Raw genomic sequence first — 23,703 nt, forward strand, 5'->3', positions numbered from 1 at the left:
CTGAGACTGTGGGGGTATTGCCAGGGGGCAGCACCCCAAACACGAGGGATACGGGAGCCAGTGGCAGCGGGACACCAGCCTATAGAGGGTGTTCCAGAGACTAGAAGAGCTAATTCCCTGGACAACCAGCAGGAGGCACAGCGGGGGCGAGTCATGCATCGCTACAGGTAGGTTAAATACTCAGAGGAAAAGGTTAAAAATTGATAAGCAGTATATTTAACAGCAATCATATTAACAACAAAATTGCATTTACCTCTGAATGAACTCTCTGCACATGAGACTGAAGATTGCCTTTTTGAGAAAAGGCTGCTGGACAAAAGGCACAAGCATGGGGTTTTTCACCAGTATGCTTAATCATGTGTGTCTGTAATGCCCCCTTTTGGTTAAAGGCTTTCCCACATTCACTACATGTAAATGGTCTTTCACCTAAAAAAAAAAAAAAAATACATAAATCCATTACCAATAATGACATTATGTATTAGAGAGAAAATGCCATCATAAGCAAAGCACATTACATGTACAGTAAGTCTACCATCTGTTGTCATTGCATCTAATTCAATCACTAAACTGTCTATTTGTTCTTATTTGGATGTAGCGTGCTAGCATAGCTTATTTGGTTTTCAAAAATATCACTTACAACGTTACCTTTTAATGTTTGTTATCCAAAAAATATTTTTTCCTTTTTTAAAAAGATTAGAATTTAGATGCTGCTTTCTAGTATATGAGGCCTTTTTTAGAGTGACTAGATGACCTAACTAGCAATTCAGATTTTAGAAAATATTGAAATTGCTTCTATGGCCCTACAGGCTAATTTTTTTCCTGAAAGTGCTTGAAGACCGTGGCTAACAATGAAACAATGGTAACTATGGCGCTCTCTGGCGAGATGCTGTACAGTTATAAAGAATGTATTTTCTAAAAAAAATGATTTATTTTTATTACATTTGTACAGCACCTAAATAGTGTTTGGGGCCCTACTGTGTTATCTATTGATTTATCTACTGAATCAAATTAACCTTGCTTATTCAGATATGCTATAACTGGTTAGAATTTAGTGACTAACCCATTTCACGGGCAGTCATTTCACTGAGATCATATCCTCTCTCCCCCATGCGTCCAACCAACACATACACACTTTTTATTCTTCCTAGTGAACTGCAAATTTCTGTAAGTTCAAAGGATTTATGGACTCCTGTTCTCTCCATGAAGTACAATCTAGTTTCTTAAACTTACATTAGAATGTATAAGTATGTAGAACAATAAATTCAAAACAGAATGAACTCAACAGGAAAATAACTTTTCAATTAACCTTCAGAAATATGACAATGAATTGTGAGACTACTTTCAAAATCAGTTGCAAGAGTGACCTCTTGTGTTTTCTCTTCTGGATCTTCAATATATAAAACCTAAAATGGATATCCCTATTAAAAAGTGAACTGACACCACAATTCTAGGAGTAAGTTTGATGGATAATTCATGTTCCCCTTTTCAGTAAACTAAGCTGTCAACATGTACTATGGCTGTTATATTAAGGAGATGGGTACAGAGTGGAAATGGTTGGGAATATTACCAATGTGATTCACCTGTATTCTCCTAGAAGTTACAAAAAAAAAAGTTCATTTATTCCTGCTGTGTATTGTCATCAGGAATAAGATATCTACATCAGTATGAATAGTTAACCTCTGCAATTTTTGGTAATGACTACATTTAGAGCCCAATGCATGGCAGAACCATGTTGAAATGTATATATTTCTAGCTCTGTTTTGCCATAAATAGGGCCCTTCGGTTTCTGTTTTTACTTTATTTAATTTTTCCCAGGAATATAATCGACTTTATTACTGCAACAAGAAAAACAGCTGAAAATTGATGCAAAAAATAATTTTTCTGGGGAAATAGTGTTTATTTTGGTGGACAGGAGGAAGTATTCGGCAGATTAATGCTCTGAATAATGGAATTCAATGTGGTTTCAAATGTGTATGTGGTGGGCATTAGATTCATCAGTACATTCAAATGCACATGTACTCCAGAGCTTGCATGCATGCCTGTTTATTGCGTATATCTTCTAGGCTAATATGTATCCTTATTTCAACTGGCAACTTTGCATATACACAGACTAATGCATTATAATACATATCTCATGCAATTTATTATTTTTATAATTACTGTTTATATATTAATGATACAAAAGTAGGGTGAAATCAGAAAAAAAATTTAAACCTGAATTTTTTCAGTAAAAATCAGTTTAAACTGATTACGAAGGATCTTAGCCACAAAATCCCTGAAAATATACAATATAGTGTAGTGGGCAGACAGCCTACAAGGATAGCTAAAGCGCTTTAACTGCCCCATTCATCTCAATGTGTTAAGTCTGAAACCTAAATATAAGAATGTAAACGTAAGCATCTATTTATTTCAGTGTTGATAATTTTAGCAGAAACATTGAGCTAATGTACCTATCCTGCAATTCTAAAGTGCCTCCCACTCATCCTCCCTCCACCAACACCTTCAGGTTCACCACTGACAACTTCAGCAATGCCGTTATACCTGAAGAAATCAACAGAAAATATTTAAAATGTGGCAATGGCTTTAAATAAACAGACGTAGCAAAAATAAAAATGAGACTCTATATTACTATTCATTTTTCATGTTCCATGCTTTAAAAAAAAGTCTGTACAGCTGTTGAAATACTTTCAGTCTGCCTCACCACTTACCTGTATGTATTCTAACATGTCGAGTTAACTGACTTGGTTTTTGGAATGTTTTTCCACAGTGCGGACATGAATATGTAAATCCACTTCTGTCAATATTTCGGTTGTAAGATCTAGTATTGGATACCCTGGAAACAGAGGAAGTAGTTACAAATAAAGACTTTTTATTCCCAGATTAAATATTTGAAAAAGATGACCTTTTCATCACATCTACTTTTTAGGGATTTAAAGTAAATTTAGGTCAGAAATGCAGCTTCATTAACATTGTACAGCACAGGCTGTAGTTTTTTGCTAACATTATAGAACTAATCAACAGCTGCAGCACCAGTAGTTTTTATTTTTTAACTCTTCTGCCTCCAACAGTCACTGATAATTCTGAATTTCTCTGTCCAATGACAGTGATGGATAGTTCATGAACTATCTTAATACCTTCCTAGTATAACTGGGTAGGTGTGGTGGAGGACACTACCCAGCACACAACTTTGTAAAGCTGTGGTAATTTAGTAAGAAGAGAGAGAGCCTCTGTCACAGGATTAGGCTTTAAACACACCCTTAATTAAATTAATCTAGTTTGGTGGTGTTAGCAAGGTCCATACCTAAACCTCACAAATTTGAATATCTGGTATTCTCTGATCAGGTGATAAGAGAGACTAAGATGGTATGAAGCTGTTTTGCAAGATTCTATTAATTCACAGTGAATAAAATGTCTAGGATTTTGAAAACTGCAATCATAACAGTAAGTGGCAGATGAGCAAATTCAGTTCCTGACCTCGTAAATTTTGCAAGGTTGATATAGCAACTGCAGTATCTCTTCCTATTCTAAAAGAAAATAGGACCTTCTCACTCAAACATGCTTACTTTAGTGACAAAACTAACTTTTACCGCTTTTTACTCACGTTAGCTGTTCTGGTTCTGCTAGACTAAGAAAAAGCAAGCTATATGCTGTTCCATTTCATGCATCATTACTACATCCATCAATATCCATTGATAATAATGAGGTAGTAGTTGAATGAACAATTTTAGAACACGGTTACACACTAAAGAAGGGTTTAGCGTGGCCTTCAGACTAATGAAGAAAAACTGAAGAATTCAGGTAAAGAGGGCCTAGATATTCACAACAAAATCAATCATCTGTAGTTTTACTGGTACTGCTGTGCATTCACTTAATCACAGTACAAACTTGAAAATCTGAAAAAGGACAGCCTTTCAAAGATTTCTTTTCAGAAAAGAAATAATCCTAATACATAGAAAGGAAATGCTGTCTTTCATTGCAGGAACCAAATATTAGGTTCCTTATCCATCTCTAATAAGTAACTGTCCTCAGTCTTTAAAAATTTGCAAACATTACAAGAAGGTGGGATTATTTTCCCAGTACAGTAACTGGAGTTCTTCAAGATGGATGTCCTAGGGGTGCTCCACGTGGGGTGCACATGCACCTTTGACAAGAGAACACGGAGGTCTGAGGCAAACAATTACCACTCAGTTCCTTCTCTACTACAAAATCCCACAAAGATCAGACTCCAGAGCAGAGGGAAAGGAGCGTCCACAGGCATGGGTGTAGTTTGGGGGAGAGGCAATGCCTTGAGCAGGCACAGAATTTGCCTTCCCCTCCCCGCCCACGCAGGCCCCATTGGCCTGACTGGAGCTGCCATTCCAAATATAGAAGTCAAACTACACCTGTGCCCATAGGTTCGCATATCTCAAAGAATACCAGTTACTTAATGCTAAGTAATCTTTCTACTTCAAGTAGCATCCCTCTTGTTACTCCACTTAGTGACTTCTGAGCAGTACTCTCTGAAAGAGGTGGGAGCTTCGGAACCTGATCTAAAACTGAAGAACTACAGAACCAAAGGCAGCATCTGCTTGAGAAGCATTCACTAGCGCATAGTGTCTGGAGAAGGCGTAGACATAAACCCACATTAGCAGCTCACGATATTTCCTCTATAGCAGGAGTTTTCAAACTGTGGTTCAGGACCCCAAAGTGGGTTGTGACCAAGTTTTAATGAGGTCACCAGGGCTAGTGTTAGACTTGCTGGGGCCTGGGGCCAAAGCCCGAGTCACACTGCCCAGGGCCAAAGCCTGAGGTCCAAAGCCCTGGGCAGCAAGGCTCAGGCTTCAGCCCTTGGTGGTAGGGCTCAGGTTACAAGCCCCCTGCCTGGGGCTGAAGGCCTTGGGCCCTCCAGCTGGGGTGGCGGAGCTCAGGCTTCAGTCCCCTCCCTCCTGGGGCCATGTAGTAATTTTAGTTGTCAGAAGGGTGTCGTGGTGCAATAAAGTTTGAGAATTGCTGCTCAATAGCAGTGGCTCTCAAACTTTTTTTACTAGTGAGCTCTTTCATATAGCAAGTATGAGTGCGACCCCTCCCCCCTTATAAATATATAAAAAAGTGTTTTTAATTTAACACCATTATAAATGCTGGAGCCAAAGCAGGGCTTGGAGTGGACCCCTCATATAATAACCTCATGACCCCCTGAGGGGTCCCGACCCCCAGTTTGAGAACCCCTGCTCTATAGGAATATCTTTTAGCAAAGCAACCGATGTGGTGTCATATCTGGTAGAATGGGTTATGTCTCTAGGTGGGCATGTACATTAGCAGCTTCATAAAAGAGATACAGGCAGAAACTCATTCAGGAAGTCTCCAGGTAGACAATGGAGTTCTTTTTAGCTCGCTCTACAATACAAATAAAGATACAAATAAACTTGGAGAGGCTCAGAAAGGTTTAATTCTGTCCAAATGTATGCCAGAGAGCCCTTTTAACATCCAGTTTATGGAGGGCAGCATTTTCTCTACTCTGATAAGGTTCCGAACAAAATATAGGGAGATGAATTGTCTGATTTATATGCAAGTCTGAAATGACTTAGGTAAGAACTGTGGACATGGTCAGAAGAACACCTTATCTTTGAAGAAAACAGTGTAAGGAGTATCAACCATCAAAGACCTTAGCACACCAACTCTTCAAGCAGAAGTAATGGTCACTAAAAAGGTGTTTTTCATGGAAAGGTGGCCATTGGTTCAAAAAGAAGTTTGTGGATGGCTGCCAGATGGATTTTAACCGAGTCCACTTCTTTTCTTCATGATAACAAGTTATTCTAAACCTTCCAAAATGGACAAATCAGCGGGAGACAGATGTCAGTGAGCACACCACTAGTAAAATCTTTTCCTGAACTTAGGTTTTCTGATCTCCTTTTCAACTGTTAAGCAGGACCTTCTCCATCTGCATTGAACAGGAGAGCTCTATCTCTACATGCCTTCCAGATCCCAGGCAAGCTTACACTGGGTTGAAGAATGCTACCTAAGTCCTGCAAGAGAAGTTTGGAGGGTTAATAGTAAATTGATGGCCAGCTGAGAGAAGAAGCAGAGAAGGTGCCTTGGTCAGGCTGATGCAATCAATATGTATGGGGTTATGTCTTGCCTGACTTTGTCCAGGACCATGAGGATTAATAACATTGCACGAAAGGCACGTAGAAGGTTCTTGGACCATGAGAGAAGAAAGGCATCATTCAGGGAACAAGCACAAGTTTGTGCATCTCCACTTGATAGTGATGGCAAAGAGATTTATTGTCAGAAAATTCCAGGTGAGAAACAGCAGTCTGAGTACAGACTTACGGAATTCCCATTGATGATCCTGTGCGAAGTATCTGCTGAGGTCATCGGCTATAGTGTTTTGAAGACCAGGCAGAAAGACTGTTGAAAGAAGGCTACACCGAGCTATGCACCAGTTCCATAATGTCATGTCCTCTGTACAGAGGGAAGGAGATCTTGCCTTTCCCCTCCCTCCAGTTTATGTAGTGCAGTATGTCCTGTGGTCTGTTGTTATGCAAATGAAAGGACGTACTAACAGGCACACTTTACAGTCGTAAGTTCCAGGATGTCAATCTGAAGGGTGGACTCTAGTGGTCCACCTGCCCTATACACTATAATCCTTTAGGTGAGCTCCCATCCAAAGAGGGATGTGTCAGCAACTATTTTAATAGTGGGAAAGGGATAGTTGAAAGGAACCCCTAAATACACCTTGTTCAGATTCTTCCACCTGTCAAAGGAGACTAACACACAATGAGAGGCAGAGAGCAACTTGTTGAACCTGTCCCTGTTTGGGGGTGTAGACTGACCAGAGACAGGCTTGGAAGCAGTACGGGTGTAACTGGGCATATGATGAAGGTGCACATTGCCACGTGCCCAAGGACCTGCAGCCAGAATCTGGTCGAGACCTCAGGACTTAATTGAACTTGTGTCAGGGTGAAGAACCTGTCTCTTGGTAGACAGGCCCTGGATGTTAAGAGTTTATAGGCACTGCTCTTGATACTGTATCTGTTGTACAAGTATGAGGGAGAACTTCACAATGTTGAAAACCGAGCCTTGTGAGTAGAGAGGTGGCTTTGTTTACTGCAGTTTGAACTTCTGTGTAATAAGGCCCCTTTTGGAGCCAATTGTAAAGATAGCGAAAAATGGTTTCTCTCCCATTGAAAAAGCTATGCAGCAACTATGGCCGTAACTTTCACGAACATACTCAGGGTGGCAGACAGACCTAAGGGAAGGCACAATGTTGATAGTGGTCCTGGCCCACTATAAAGCATAGAAACGTCTTGTGAGAAAGGCATATCGCAACAGAAAAATACACGTACTGAAGCTTGAATGTCTTGAAATAGTCCCCGGGACCTAGTGATGCGATGACAGTCACAAGCTACTCAATCTTGAACTTCTGAATTTTGCGAAAAGTATTCAGCATCTGAGATCTAAAAATTGGTCTCCATCAGCCTTTCCCTTTGGGAACAAGGAAATAGTTGGAATAAAATTCTCTTCTCCTTTGTATCGAGTGGGAACTGGGTTCTATAGCTCCTAAGCAGAGAAGAAACAGAACCTCCTGTCTCAGGAGAGATTCATAAGATTTGTCCCTGAAAAGAGATGGAACAGCCTAATGTTATGACTTCCAATCTGTCAGAGGCAATCTGCTCCTACTAACTGCAGAAATGGGAGAAATGATCCCCAAGAGGTGGGAAGATAAGCTCAACAGGATACTGCCATTTCAGATTCCCATAATGGTCGTGACCCTCAACCAAGCATCAAAAGGGACGCTTTATAGATGACACCTTTGGGTAGTCCGTTTCCTCTTAGGTGACTCAAGTCCTCTGTGGGAAGTGGAAAACTAGGTTGTGCACGACCTCTGAGCCATTAGAAACATAGACCTACTGAACCTCCTTTTGTCTACAGATAAATACATACCCTCAAGCAAAGGGTCACCCTACACACCTTAAAGGAATGTAGGGATTCACACCACAGAAGAGGAGGTCCATTACTGTGTTTTGGACCTCATGAGGGCAGACTGAAGAATGCATCGTGAATGACTGCCGTAGTGGACATGGATCAAGCTGCTGTGTCAGCAGTGTAGAGGTAAGCCCATAAAGTCCACCCCAACAGGAGCTGTCCCTCCACAATGGCGGCCTGAAATTGCTTCCTGTGTTCTTGTGGGAATCGCTCAATAAAAATAAAATTTGGCTTAGTTGATATGATTATATTTCACGGATCTAAACTGCAGGATGCAGACAAGTACGTCTTGCTACCAAATAAAGCTAAATACTTTTGGTCTCTGTCAAGAGGGTTGCTTTTGAATGATGCTGCTCATTCCGCTTGACTGTATCCATCACCAGGGAGTTGGGGGAAGGATGAGAAAACAAAAACTCTGAGCCCCTGGCTGGGAAAAACTTAAAAAAAAAAAAGATCTGTCTTCTTAATTTTGGGGATGAGGGAGGAGGGGAGAGAGCAGAAGTGGCTTGCCAAGCCATTTTGATAAGCTCCAACAGCAGCTCATTCACAGAATATGGAGGGTGTAAAATTTCCAACAATTTATGCTGCATCTCTGGGACTTTTTCCTAAGAGAACTGGGAGAGTCCACCACTGTCTTCACCAACTCCTAGAAGTCATCCCCAATAGATAGGTGGAACATAACCGCTTTAACCAGAGATGATAATGAAATATTTGTCTGAAAAGTAGCCTCCTCCATCACCCCTTCTTTCCTGCTCCTCAAATGCTTCCTCCTGTAATGAAGATTACTGATGGGAAACGAATGGGAGCAGGGAATGCTGGCTCTGGTGTTCCACATGAGGACAGGTAGGATGTCTAAACAAACCAAACAGTCACTGCCGCCACAAATTTCAGATCAAAGGTGCATGGGGCACGTGCACACCTCAAATGGAGCACCCACAGGAACACTACTCAAAGATACAGCACTATATATCAGGATCTCTAAACACATACTTTACAGATACATATCAACTGGAACTACGCTTTATATTAATAAGCCCATAAATATTAAAGAAAAAAAATCAGAGCCTACTCCAAAGAGGAATTAAAAATTAAAAATACCATTTCAGTTCCTTTTACATTTCTAAACTTCTCAATTATCTCACAGAACTTGAAGTTAATTATGTCATTTATTATAATGCTCTTCCTTTGGCTTTTAAAGTCAATATTTATGTAAGGCTAGTGAACTCTCTCATAAAACACAACAGAAGTTACCTGTATACGCTTAAAGAGCCAAACTACAGCCTCAGATAGTCAGCAATAACATGGAAAATATAATCCCAAATAAGGGACTGGTAAGTCCACATTCAAGCAAAATTTCAAGCTATATCCACAGTAGTTTTGCTTGAGCATACTCAGCAGCATGAAGTCCTACAGCACTGCCACCTTCTAGTGCTAAGTCTTGAAGGTGGATGGAGGACCTTCATAAGGGTGCCCCTGCTGGACAATTCCCACTGTCTGTACAGGACCAGACACTGGCAGTCAATGACTGGGCCAGACAGAAGTAAATTCTTTTCAGGCTTCTCTATATTCTGCTGCTGCAAAGGAACATCCCTTATTACATGAATATGCATAATTTATACAATGATTCACACCTTATTTTGTAGTGAGTTTTCATGTGCTCCTTAAGCTGTGAGGAAGTCTCAAATTCCTTCTTACAGGACTTGCAGCTATGGGTCCTGCTTCCAGCCAATTCCTGACGATGTTCTTCCATATGCATAGACAGTTGGGTCTGCAAAGTAAACTCATCTCCACACTCTGAACAAATAAGATTCTGAAAAAGATAACAGAACTTGATTCTCGAGATCATGAAATGCTTAAAATATTACCATAAACATGGAGTGATTTTTAAAAAAAAAAACCCATTCAGAAGCTACACCACATCTAACTTTTGCTTAGTTCTGAAAAAGTGGGCTTTCTTCCTTGGACCCTGAGGTATGGTACACAGCAACTAAACACCAGCAGCTGCTCAGGTCAGCTAATTTGGGCTCATGAGGTTTAGGATTCAGGGCTATAAACTGTGGTGCAGATGTTCGGGTTTGGGGTAGAACCAAAGCTCTGGCATCCTCCCATTTTGTGCGATATTCCAGAGGTCAGGTTCTAGCCTGTGCCCAAATGTCTACATCACAATTTTTCAGCCTGCAGCCCAAGTCCCACAAGCCCAAGTCAGCTGACCCAGGCCAGCCGCAGGTGTTTTTAATTGCTGTGTAGACAGACACACAGAGAGACAATTTCTCATGCCCTGAAATGTAAGGGTTTAAAAACCTTCCAAAACATGTGGAATTTTTTTTTAAAGCTTTAATAATTTAACTCTGGATATTCTCATTATCTACATAAGTGTCTAATCCTTTTGGATGCTGTTGGCCTCCATCATGTCTTGTAGCAACGAGATCCACAGATTAATTGTGCATTCTGTAAAAAGAGTTTAAGTTGGTGCCTTTCAATTTCACTGGAAGTCTTCTTGTTCTTGAATTATGAGAAAGGGCAGATAAAAGTCCCTGCTCTGTCTTTTCTATATCATTCACTATTCTGAACAACAACTATCACTGTATCTACTTATCTCCTCTAAACTAAAAGAGTTTCAATCTCTTTAGTCACTCTTTATGTGAAAGTTTTTCCAAACTTCTAATTAGTTTTGTCACCCATCTCTGAACAAAAATTTATGCCACTGGAAAATGGAGAGGGATCATTAAAAGTATGGGTAAAAGTACACATTTCTTAAACTGGGGTTCCCAACACAAAAGGAGATCACACAAGGCTACCGTAGTTGGATTGCAGTATTTCCACCCTTTCTTCAGGGCTTCCTTCAGAGAGTGCCAATTCCTGACCCAACATCCAGCTCTGAAGGCAGTGCTGCCACCAGCAGCAGCGCACAAGTAAGGGTGGCATGGTATGAATATATCCACAAAATTTGCTCTTCATGCCATGACAAACCCATGAAAAATGTGTGATTTCTCCACAATTTAAGTAGACTCCTAATCATAAGGTTAGCTTCAGGAGCATATGTGCAGGGAGCAAGAGTCTGCCATATATTCGAGGTTCAATATGCTACAATACTCCTTATGGAACACACTGAGCATCAGCCATCAAAATCTGATTCACATTTACTTTTTGGGCCAATACTGTATTCATTAAGTCTTCAGAGACTACTAAAGGTTTAACCTGTGATTCCATAAACTTGGTGAGTACTGTACTAGATCCATGTCATGGGAAGGTGATTGTACGTGGGTGAGGGAGTCACATACCACTGATGGACAGAAATTTATAACAACTGATGGTGCAGAGAGATTCCAGGAGGAGAGGAAGAATGGTGTTGTGATTAAATCACTGCACTGGTAGACGCACCGAGTTCAATTCTGGCTCTGCCAGACTTCCTGGGTAAACACTGGGAAAATCACTTCTTATTCTCCTCTGCATTAGTTCCCATTATATAAAAGACATCAAAATACATAGGGGTACTTGGAGGATAAATTCATTAGTGACTGGAGGCTCACAATACCCTCCTCTAACCCAGCTGATAGGCATCCAGTAATGTTCAAAGCCCTACTTGCATGATGAGTTTTCATTGACTCTAGGGAAAATTCATGTCTAGTCTAGAAGAACCCAGAGGCATGAAAGATGATGGAGCTTTGCTCTACTGAAACATCAGAAGAGCCCTCATAGTCGAGGGACATGAATCAACACTACAGATTCCACACACAAAACCAGCATTGGAGCGGACTCTGCTGGAACTAACTCTGGAAGAACAGTTCATTATGTGAGGAATCACCTATATTATTTCCCTTGGCTTCAAAGCCTCATTGGGTCCATAACATTTCTTTCTTTCTGGATCAAGCTTTCAATTTGAGGCAGTGAGTATGCGTTTGTGAGATGTGTCCCTCACCAAGACAGCATATGTACCACTGGCCATCACTCATGGGAATGGCCTCACGAAAGGAAAAGCACCTACTGAACCCAGGGATGGGGGCATAACCCCGAGAAGAGAGAACTTCCCAGTTGGGAAGGGCATAGAAAAGGAAACCTACACTAAGCTAAAGAATATCAGGTAGTAAAGAGCAACGGAATTTTTTTTCCCCACCAGGAGAAACAAAAATAAAGGAAATGGCTAATATCTACAAAATTATAATGGAAACACTACCATTACTAAGGGATAGGGATGTATGAAGAGGTCCGCTTGGGATTCCACCCCAGACCAAAAGCAGTTGAGAAGGAACTAAGGGAGGCTGGATGGCACAGCACTATACAGACGCCACTCACAGCGCGAGACAGGGAGGAGTGCATGTGAGGCCCAGTGGGCACTGCTACTGAAGATATCTGATCTCAGGCACAGGGGCGCTATCGCACCTACAGTGGAGAACTCACAGGGACACTACTTGAAGAAGAACCTAACATTTCAGAAAGTCCACAACTGGTTAAATTGGTGCCAAAACTATAAATAAAGCATAGGACTGGGCTAGAACCGAGGAAACAAAAGCAGAATTAAACATAATTGTGCAGAGAAGATCATACATTCTCTGTGGAAGCACATCTTTTTCTAGGTCCTAAATTTTAGTTCAAGTACATAAGTGATAGAATCCATCCTCCTCCAGCAGATTTTACAAAATAAGCCTCTATATCGCTATGAAGCTATCTCTAGGGAAAAGGTATCCACTAGGGAAGATGCATGCAGACCCAGTGGGCACTGCTATTCTAGAAGGTTCCAAATCTGCACTGCTAAGGGACTGAGTTCCACAGGTGAAATGAGGTATTTTTGAAAACTAAAACAAAGAAAATTTAGGTTTCTTCAATATCAAATTTTTGAAACTAGATGGATACAAATAGCATAGAAGATTAACTAGATACAAGTCTTGAAATGTTATTTCATTCTCATCAAAAACACTTTCAAGTAAATGATTGAAAAGCATCAAATGAGAATTATGAGTTTGATCCTGCTTTCAGATAACATGAATTTACAAAAGATAAACATTTTCTTGTTACTGTCCTTGACTCTCAGTAACCTATTTGCCAAATATGCAGGGATTCACTTGAAGCAGTTAGTGTATATCAGGTACGTCCATTTTTAGCTAATATTATTAAATTGGCTACGTTCTCCATTAAGAACTTTATAGCTCTGCCTCATTTACTCACCCTTCTGTGCAAAAGCACAAGCTTAATTTCTTGAGTAACATTCATGTCACATTCTTTCAAAAATTAAAAAGGAGCTTAAGTATTACCTCTTCTTTCTCATGTAGCATAATATGAGCTTTGAGACTAGCCACTCTCGAGAATTTCTTGTTACACACAGGACACGTCGGATCTTCCCCATTGTGAGTACATTTATGAAGTGTCAAGTTGAATTCAACATTAAATGACATTGGACACTGGTCGCACCGATGAGGCTATTTGGGGAAACAAGATTAAGATAAATATATTAGGTCTAATCTTCTCACAGATATAGACTATAATATACACAATAATTAAAACACAACAGGCAATTCAAGAACTAATCTACAAAAATGACACAAATATCCTCCTGATTATTTTCTCTCATGGTTCCATGACCTAAAATACTCAACAGAAATTCTGACTCCCCAATTTTTCATAATTCCATTTGATTTGGGGGTGAGGAGGGACTGGCAAGAGAAAAGAGTGGAGACAAAAACTAAATCTCTTTTTAAAATGTACATAATCCTGAACTCCTCCTCTGGGCTCAACCAAGCATCTGACCAGAAAAGCAGAAAGCATTTAAGAGAACTACTATCTTGCTTATTCCAAGGTTAACCGCGCTACTCTACAATTTTGTACGCCAAGGGTGGCCAATCTGAGCCTAAGAAGGAACCAGAATTTACCAGCATACATTGCCATAATAATACGTCAGCAGCCCCCACATCAACTTCCCCCCCACGCTCCTTCCACCCACCGGCAGACCTGCCAATCAGCGTTTCCTCCTCCCTCCTCACACCTCCTGATCAGCTGTTTTGTATCTTGCAGGAGGCTGGGGGGAGGGGAGAAGAGGGGAGGAGCGAGGGCATGGCAGGCTCAGGGGAGGGGGCAGGGAGGGGGGAATGAGAGCAGGGCCCGTGCAGAGCCAAGGGCGGAAGAGTGAGCAACCCTGGCACATTGGAAAGTTGGCACCGGTAGCTCCAGCCGCGGAGTTGATGCCTGTATAAGGAGCTGCATATTATCTTCTGAAGAGCCGCATGTAGCTCTGGAGCCACAGGTTGGCCACCTCTGTTGTACGCAACATTTTTCATTCTTAAAATTGATCTTTCCTTGCATTTTGTTAAAAAACATTGCTCCTGTTTTTCATTCGAGTGAACAGATAATTTCCAAATTAACCACAGATTATTTTTAAATGTAGAATTTGAAGTTAAGACGCTATCAATTTTTTTATGATACAAATGCTCTCTCAGCACAAGTGGGTTGATTTCCTGAGATTTGAAAACTGGGTAATAATTTATCTAAAAAAGACAGTTAATCTATATATTCCTCACCACAAGACAAATACTAATGAATCGATCCTCCCAACATGAAGTAGGAAAGGATTATTCCCATTTTACAAATTGAAAACCAAGGCACAGCAATTAAATAAAACTGCCTAAACTTACACAAGAAATCTATGTCAGGGCCTAGAATTAACCCAGACTTCCTAAATCTTAACCCACAAGAAAAATGAGGAATACTTGTGGCACCTTGAAGACTAACATTTATTTGAGCATAAGCTTTCATGGGCTAAAACCCACTACAGCCATCCTCCATCTAGTTTAGAAGCAGTTGAAGTGATAACTACATTGGCTACCATTTCATGCAGGATTTTGCTGTTTTCTTTAATAAAATTATTTCTTTAAGGGGAAAAAAGGAAAAAGAGAAGAAGATAGTTTACGTAAGGGAAAGCTGATTCTAATAAAGCAGTTGGGTACAAATTTTGCCAATTAAATAAGAAACAAATTTCCCTATTGTTGATAAAACGTAGTCAGTTTACTATCTAAAATCTTGAAAAAAAATTTTTTTACCAGTTTCTTTAGCCCACATATATACTTTGCAGAGACAATGGACTATATGTGGATACCTTAGCAAAAACTGCTTCAACTGGGGATAGAAAATCTGAAATGCTAGCCAATGCAAGGTTTCTTTCATTCCTTACAGACTGCACATGTGATGAGGGAGAAGTGAAAAAGAAGTGTTGTCCAACTAAAGTGCAAAGTTTGGCTATCAGCACCATTACTGAACAGAGTTAAATGTGTCTTCAACCTCACCTATTAAAATGCTGGATTTAACTTTTGATGTATTCATATTTTTTAGATTTTTATCTAGATTTACTGAAATACATACCTTGTCATTTCTCTCGTGATCCCTCATGTGGCGCTGGAACTGTGTCACTTTTGAAAAAGATAGCAAACAGATTTCACACTTACGGAAGCTTGGTACTTGGTAGGAACAATTACTGTTCTCTGTATTCAGTGTCAGAACACCATCTGCAAAATAAGCATTAAACACTTTGTACAAAGTTATATTTTCAATTTTTAAACTAGATTTGTTTAAAAACAAAAAACAAGTGTGCACTGAAGTGGCGAAGACCCATGGAAACTTTCACAAGATTCTGTCTGAACTGGATTTGCAAGATCTCAGGAAGAGGAAGGAGTATGTTCCTGCTTCAAACAACCCAGATATTAATCACCATTCCAAACGTTGTATCTGCCTACCAATTTGTAGCTTTATGGACATATTTTTCCCTTTATTTTTAAAATTGATTCTCTCCCCTTTCTTGCTTCTGTACAGAAGGCCCACAGAACCAGGGGACAGAGCAAAAGACTTGCAAAAAAGCTGTCAAATGAAAAAATTTCTTCTCCAATCTCTGTTATAGTGAACATATTTACTTTTAAAAAAATGGTTTTGGGTGACCATTTAAGACTGTATAGTTAGTAGCCCTGAATGTACAATACCATTTGTAAATGTGCACGTAGGTGGCTGTACAACGAACCTTCACTCTCCCTAAACAAGCATCAATAAAAATAAAACAAAAACCACAAATGTAAAATCCTCAGACATGATTACACTACTGAATTTTATATATATGCAGGCACCTCTTCTCTCCCCCACATATGGTCACTGTAATTTCTCCATTTCACCAGTCACACCTTGAGAGTTGTGTAGCCAATACCGATTGTTCAAGATGATAGAGAGACACGCAATCCATCAGTGTTCTTGCACTTATAGTGAAAAGGGAAGTAACACTTTCTATAGGCCGATCCAATTAAGACCCCGTTCACCTTTCTTGCTATGAAAACTCATAAGGTGATAGAAAAACCCTGAAATACAGTTTGAGGTTTGTATATCCTGTTGCAGAAAATGGTTGGAGTATTATTGAATCTTGCTTTGTGGGTAAGCTGTTCTTCAAAATCGTTTTACCAAATTATCCAGAAAATGGAAATCTCAGCTCTAAGGAAATTTAAATATTTTCATTTTGGGAGACATTACATGACTATAAATATTATCATGTTTGTTTCTGAAAAATTCAATGGAAAAAACTTAGTAGCAAGTTTTTAAAAAGCATCTAGTTTAAGATCCTTCAAAGCTTTATTTACAAACAACATACTGAACCCTAAATTGATTCATGATGTACTACTAGAGCACACCTTCTTCAGGACCAGATTTTTGTAAATATACTACTTCTCTTCCTATTCAAACAGAACAAAGCGTGTCAATGACGGCAAAGAAAAGAAGAGGAAAAATTGCTATTACTAGTTACAAAAGCATAGGCTGAGGGATGAAGTGGTAGCTCCCCTTCTCCAATGAAATGAAGCTGCTGCTTCTGATCCTCTCCTGTCCCTAGCAGCTGACAACACATGAGAAGCAATCACTAAACTAAGGGCTGGTCTACACTAGGGGAGGGGATCGATCTAAGATACGCAACTTCAGCTACGAAGTATCTTAGATCAAGTTACCTACCATCCTCAAGGTGCGGGATGGACATCCGCAGCTCCCCCTGTCGACTCCGCAACAGCCATTCGCGTTGGAGGAGTTCCGGAGTCAACAGGAGTGCGTTCGAGGATCGATATATCGCGTCTAGATGAGACGCGATATATCGATCCCCGAGAAATTGATTGCTACCCGCCGATACGGCCTGTAGTGAAGACGTACCCTAAGAGACAAGAAAGAATCTAACAGGTTAGGACTTTTTCTCCTTCCCCTCCTGCCTTTTTTTGTGGGGATGAGGGGGGGTAAAATAAAGGGACCTGTAAAGAGGCATTCACAGAAGCCAGAACTTCTTGTGACATAGGGACCGGACCAACACAAGCAGCACATCAGTCTAGTCAACACTCGCCCATTACTGATCCACTTAAAGGTTCTAGTCCTAATCAAAACAGCCCTAAAGATCCTGATTACTTAAAAAAATATTTTTAATTTCAGGACCCTCACAAACCTCTGAAAAGGTTGCAGCTGAGGGAGGCCACAATAGAAATCTATGGGACAGGGTTTTTCATCAGTAAGACCTTGACTGTGAATACAATCTAATGAGAAATCAGAAGGAGCTCAGACATAACCATGTCCAGAAGAAAAACGAGGACTCATCTCTTTGCGCTTGCTTTGCCACATCAGAATGGTGCTGAAGCACTGGAGATAAGCACTAAACAAATTATTTATATATGCAAAGTAATAGGAAGAGTGGAAAACAAAAGCCTTTGATTAATTTCTACTTCACATAATTGTGTTATAACTAGGAGGAAAAGAATCTGTCTAGATATGACAAATCTAGCCTCTACAAATTTAAATCTATTGCACACTTTCACCTACAGATTCATCCAGTGCTGCAGAAATTCTCTGTAGCTTGTGAACATTACCAGTAACAAGAACTCTTTCCTTTCCTGAAGTGGTCAAAATTCTTAGAAAACCTAGCTGCACAGCTCCAATTACAAGGGACTTTTATCTTATTGTACTTGGAATAGCACACTTATTCAAGTGGCATACAAAGATCAGTCACTAGTCAACTAGTCCTCGTAAATTCTAGTTAGATACATGGATGAGAGGGGAGAGAAAAGAGTAAGACAGCCAAATTATGCAAAATCATTTTTTAAAATTCAGCAGTGTTTTCTGCATGCATATATCAACCATTATACAGTTATTTCTATATAATGTACTAAAATTACTTCCAGAATTCAATGAGGATTCAAAGTCCTGTTAGAACCAGAAACGCTAATGAAGCCAAATGTTATCCTAACAAGATTTTTTGTAGGCAAAATTCTGTTTTTAATTTTTTTCATTCTCACGAAGAAATAATAAGTAAAGTCAGCAGTCTCTTCATACTTCTCCCACCCCTCCAAAGCACATGCAGCATCATACCAAGACTTCAAGGGGGCACTCAAAGGGTGAGCACAGCCTTCTGCACTCAGGTTACACGGATATCTCCCCACTAAGCCTTCCCAGTGTTGGTTTATGGATCTGTTGATATTGTCCGATCACCAGTTTAGCAAGCTCCCAATTCAGAACAACATGGTATTGCAGAACCACATCTTAGTACTTCACCCAAATCTAGTATAATTACATCTCATAGCTTGGATGGCTTCCTGATGTCTTCATTAGACAAAGAATGTTCTTCAGAAGTATAGAATATTTTACTCCAGAGCAAGAAATTGCCTGCAACAGCTACATATTCTGCAAAACGGAAGCACTTTTCATCATGGGCAGTACTGACGATTCACATTTCTTCTCAGTGGTATAATCCAATAATTTTGGGTTATTTGTTATATTTAAAACACCTGGACCCAGTTATTGCTTCAATTAAAGGACATTTGGCTGACAATATCAGCTTTCCATTCACCTGCAGAAAGAGGTTCAATGTCTCTCATCCATCGGTGAAAAGACTTCTTCGGACCCTGGTTTGAGTTCTTCCTCCTGTAAGAAAGATTGCTCCCACAAAAGGATTTAAATCTGTGCTTTCTTCTCTAATGGAACCCCATTTTGAACATTTATCAAGCTGTCCAATTCACTTTTTATCAATGAAGGTGGCATACTTCGCGGCAATTACTTCAGCATACAGGAAAACTGATTTATAAGCATTAATGATTAACCCTCCCTACACAGTTTTTCATATGGCGAGATTAACTATGAGATCTCATCCATCCTTTATTCTAAAAATACTGTTGGACTTCGTATCAATTTATTAACTCGTCAACTTTCTTTCCAACACCTCATTCATCTTCAGCTAAAATTATCTCACACTTCCTGTTAGGAAACAGGGCCCACAGCAGAGCCAGACTCCAGGTAGCCTAACACTGACAGCTGGCTTATAATAGGCAGCCTGGTTAGCTACACTAATTGGTTAGATGAGCCAGCAAACTGGCTCTCAAGACCAGCAGCAGCTTCTCAAAGCATTTGTCCACGGCTGCTATAGCTCCTGTGTGTGCTTGTTCCCAGCCTTGCCCCTGTCTTGCACCCAGCCTTGACTTACTCCAGGTAACCCGTTTCTGACCCTCAGCACCAATATTTTTCTGACAGAGATAGCAGACACCTACAGACCTTGTAGGCCCAGGTAACTGCCCTATAGGCATAGAATGCAGTCCTGCAAGCTCATGTCATTTCACCTTTGGTGCCAACTCCCATGCCCCATGAGCCCAAGTTTCTCCTACCTGACAAGTTCAATGGCAAGCATGACAAAATCTGTGCGTTCCTAAGTCAGTATCAGCTTCTATTTCTGCTATGTCCAGTTGTACTCCACTAAGCAAGCCCAAGCGGGACCATCAGCCTGCTTAATGGGGAGGCCCTGGTTTGGGAGTCTTCACTCCTGGAAAAATCAAGCCTGCTTTTGGGACAATTTGAGGTCTTCATTCAAGTCATGGTGGTGATCTTTTATGCTGCGAGAGCACAGCCAAAACCACACTTTGGGTGTTGCCACAGGGACAGCAGCCAGCTACTAAATATGCAGTGGAGTTCTGACACTTGGAAGTAGACACTCAGCACTATCATTTCCTGCTCAACTTAAATGGTGAAATTAAAGTTTAACTGGCACAGGTCGAATCCTTCTCTGGCCTCGATGTCTGACTCAATTTATGCATCAAGACTGACGACTGCCTGACCAAACATCACCCAGAAAAAAGCTGGTCCTCTCAGCTGCAGTGCCCCCATCATCCATTACCCAAGCCCATGCAACTCAATATGCTCTGGTCCCATCTCTCTGATGTGGAAAAGAACGGATGCCAGGCATCGTGGCTATGCCTACACTGTAGGGAACCAGGATTCTGCATCAGACTGCCCTGCCAATGCCCAGATCAGGAAATGCCAAGCTCCAGTTCTGATAGGTGTCTGGGCTGGGCTGGCACACTTCCCCTCTCCCACTGACCCACACCAACACTTGTCCATCAGTACCCTGGTGATGCCCAATCAGCACTCAACGTATCTCCCTCTCTGGCTCCAGCACACTGTGATGCCCAACACCAACCTAGAGGCTCTAGTGGACTTGGATGTCTCAACCAATTTCATGGATCTGGAGTTCGCCCAAACACACAATATCCCAACCCAGCGCAATAATTCCCCCAGGTTAGTAGATTCCATGGACAGGTCACTCCTGTCATCGGGACTGGTCACCCACCACATGGCATCCTTAGAGGTCACACTGAAGTCCTCCAATTTGGATTAATTCAGGGACTGCATTCATCAGTTGTCCTTGGCATCCCCTGGTTTGTTGCCCATCATCTGGGCAACTGCTGGCAGTCAGGCACAGTACAGTTTGACTCCCCATCTTGCCAACAACCCTGTTTACCTGACAGCTACCCTAGCAGCAGCAACCCTTTTCAGTCTACTTGCTCCTCAGAAGAATTCAGAGGTGTGGACAGTATCCAAAGGTGATCCTAGAAACACCCACAACCTCCCCAATGGCTCTGGGATTCCTGTTAAACATTAACACAATGCTGACATGTTCAACAAAACAAAAGGGAACCTTCTACCACCTTATTGCAGCTCTGACTGCCTTATTGACCTCCAGCCAGGAGCAGAGGTTCCCTTCAGGTGCATTTACAATAGAACCTCAGAGTTACAAACACCTCGGGAATGGAGGTTGTTCAGAATTCTGAAATGTTCATAACTCTGAACAAAATATGGTTGTTCTTTCAAGAGTTTACAACTGAACATTCAAAGCTGTATTAAGTCACACATTACTATGCAGAAGAAAAATGCTTTTAACTATTTTAATTTAAATGAAACAAGCACAGAAGCAGTGTCCTTACCCTTGCCAAAAAATTTTTAAACTTTCCCCCTTTTTTTGTACTTTATGTTTAATACGGTACTATATTTGCTTATTTTATTTGTTTGGTCTCTGCCGCTGCCTGATTGCATGGTTCCAAATGAAGTGTGGGGTTGACTGGTCAGTTTATAACTCTGGGATTCTACTGTACTCCTTCTCCAAACCTAAACTAGAGGCACTCTGGAAATATCTTGAGGAAAACCTAAAGAGTTCATTTGCCCCTCCATGTCCCCAGCAGAGGTCCTGCTGATATTTGTGGCGAATACACGTGGCTCCCTCTGACCTGATGTGGACTATCAAGCTACAATCCAAACCCATTAACCACTGTGATGCTGTATGACTGAAGATGGCCATTTACATCAGTGTTTCTCAAACTTTTGTACTGGTGATACTTTTCACACAGCAAACCTATGAGTATGACTCCCCTTATACATTTAACATACCTTTTTTGTATTTAATACTATTATAAATGCTGGAGGCAAAGCAGGGTTTGGGGGTGGAGGCTGACAGCTCACAACCCCCCATGTAATAACCTTGTGGCCCCAAGGGGTCACAACCCCCAGTTTGAGAATCCCTGATTTACATTATGGATTTTACCACTGTTACACAACTGAAACAAGTCTCGTACAAAGTGTATCATGTAAGGTGTCAATGGAAAAGTTACAATAATGACAAGTGCGATTATCCAGGTTAAATCCATGTATCATCACTGTATCTGAAGTTATGAATATTGGTTATGTATTTGCATCTGTTCCTGGGGTGACATGCACAAGGTAGTTTATATTCAGCCTTGCCATCCCATTGTGAATGGACTATCTATGCCAAAAAATTAAAAATTCTGCACACCGTATTTTAAAATTCTGCATATTTTATTTGTCAAACACCACAATATAATCATGCCAGTTTCAATTATTTGGTAATGTATTTCAAAATATCGGTCAGCAAGTATGTCTAACAATACAGACCAAAATATTATATATATATATTCAGGAATGTTTTTTTGACAAACAGATTCCTTACTAGGCAAATGAACACAGAACTTTGAGTAATTAACAAACTACAATACAGAAACATATTTCCCACATCCCTCAGAAGCAGTGCAAATGCTTGTGCGAGTCAGGAGTAATGGAGGAGCTGAGGGAGAGGGAAAGAGCCTGAGAGCGAACCTGGAGGGTTGCTGGGTGTGAGTGGGAGAATTATGGAAGGGGGGGGAAGGGTTGGGGGAAGAGATCGTTAGAGAGTTGGGGGGCCTCCACCATGCAGACCTTGACTAACTCCCAGCCTCTCCCATTTAGTCAGGTGCGTTCCTGCACAACCACTCCCTATGCGGCCCTGCAACGCCCCCACCCCTCCATTCAGCTCCTAGCTCAATGCTGCCACCCCACTAGCTCCTGAGCCGCCATCCCAATCTGTCCTCCCCACTAGCCCTTCTGAACCCCCAGCAGTTCTATCTGCCCCCCCCCCACAGTCCCCTGCATATCCGTACCTCCTAACCGGGCTCTGCTGGCAGGATGTTGTGAGGAATGCAGCCGGCTGCTGGCTGTACTGGTGCCAGAGTGGCCTATGGTGGGCAAAAGGCAGAACTGTAACACTTCTTGGGCAAAATGTATTTTCTCCGCAGAAAAAAAATTCTGTGCTGGACATGAATTCTGCGCATACATAGTGGCACAGAATTCCCCCAGGAGCAAATCAAGCTTGATGGGCTACTAAGGATAATCAACTTTCTAGATAGCTCTTCCTAAGTATGCCTAAGGGCATGGCTACACTTGCAGTTGTACAGCGCTGGAAGTTAAAGCTGTCTTTGTACAGCTGTGCAGGGAAAGCGCTGCAGTGTGGCCACACTGACAGCTACTAGTGCACTGTCGGGGCCACATTTGCAGCAGTGTTGGGAGTGGTGCATTATGGGCAGCCATCTCAGTGTTCAAGTGTCTGCAATGTGTTTTTCAAAAGAGCGAGGTGGGGTGGAGTGTGACAGGGAGCACGGGGGAGACAGAGAGAGTGGATTTTTGGAGCTGACACTGTGTCAGCTCCCTGCCTTGCAAGTTCCGACCCCTTCCCCCATCCCTCTCTCATTTACTAAATGCAAATAGCCTTCTTTGGTTTTTTTCCTCACAGACCAGATAAGCAGCTGCTCAGAAACTGATTCCGTCCCCCCTGCTGCTTCTCTCCTCAAACAAACACTAGCTATGGACATTCCAAACGTATCCCGCTGCCTGCCTCATTCACAACAAATAGGAGCTGTGTTTGTTTTTTAGATAAGCAGCTTCGGGAGCCCTGAGTTCACAACAAAACAAACAGAGGCATCACAACAAAACAAAGAGTGTTATCTTTACTTAAAAGCATTATGGGAAGGTTCTGGAGATCAGTTACAGCATAGTAAGATTAATCACTGTTTACACTGGCTCTTGCAGCGCTGTTTTCTTTATTCCTCTCGTCGAGGTGGAGTACAACCAGCGCTGCAGCCAGGGAGACATAGCGCTGTATGT

At 41.2% G+C, this 23,703-nt stretch overlaps 1 protein-coding gene across 13 annotated transcripts in view; it reads right to left on the minus strand.

Annotated features, from left to right (window-relative positions):
• ZNF236 (zinc finger protein 236) overlaps positions 1-23,703 on the minus strand; it is a 192,479-nt gene that overhangs the window by 164,807 nt on the left and 3,969 nt on the right. For 3 of the 13 annotated variants that reach the window (XM_050941760.1, XM_050941759.1, XM_050941763.1), the window contains exons 1-6: positions 22,704-23,597; positions 15,313-15,455; positions 13,215-13,379; positions 9,597-9,775; positions 2,709-2,833; positions 254-426 (exon numbers count right to left, since the gene is read on the minus strand). In XM_050941760.1, the coding sequence (XP_050797717.1) occupies positions 254-426; positions 2,709-2,833; positions 9,597-9,775; positions 13,215-13,379; positions 15,313-15,455; positions 22,704-22,878 (960 nt within the window). In that variant the 5' untranslated portion in view covers positions 22,879-23,597. Of the gene's footprint in view, positions 1-253; positions 427-2,708; positions 2,834-9,596; positions 9,776-13,214; positions 13,380-15,312; positions 15,456-18,799; positions 19,172-22,703; positions 23,600-23,703 lie in introns of those variants that run through there. The other 10 variants (XM_050941769.1, XM_050941771.1, XM_050941770.1 and 7 more) reach the window with 7 other exon arrangements.

This window comes from Gopherus flavomarginatus, chromosome 2 (assembly GCF_025201925.1).
Source record: "Gopherus flavomarginatus isolate rGopFla2 chromosome 2, rGopFla2.mat.asm, whole genome shotgun sequence".
NCBI lineage: Eukaryota > Metazoa > Chordata > Testudines > Testudinidae > Gopherus > Gopherus flavomarginatus.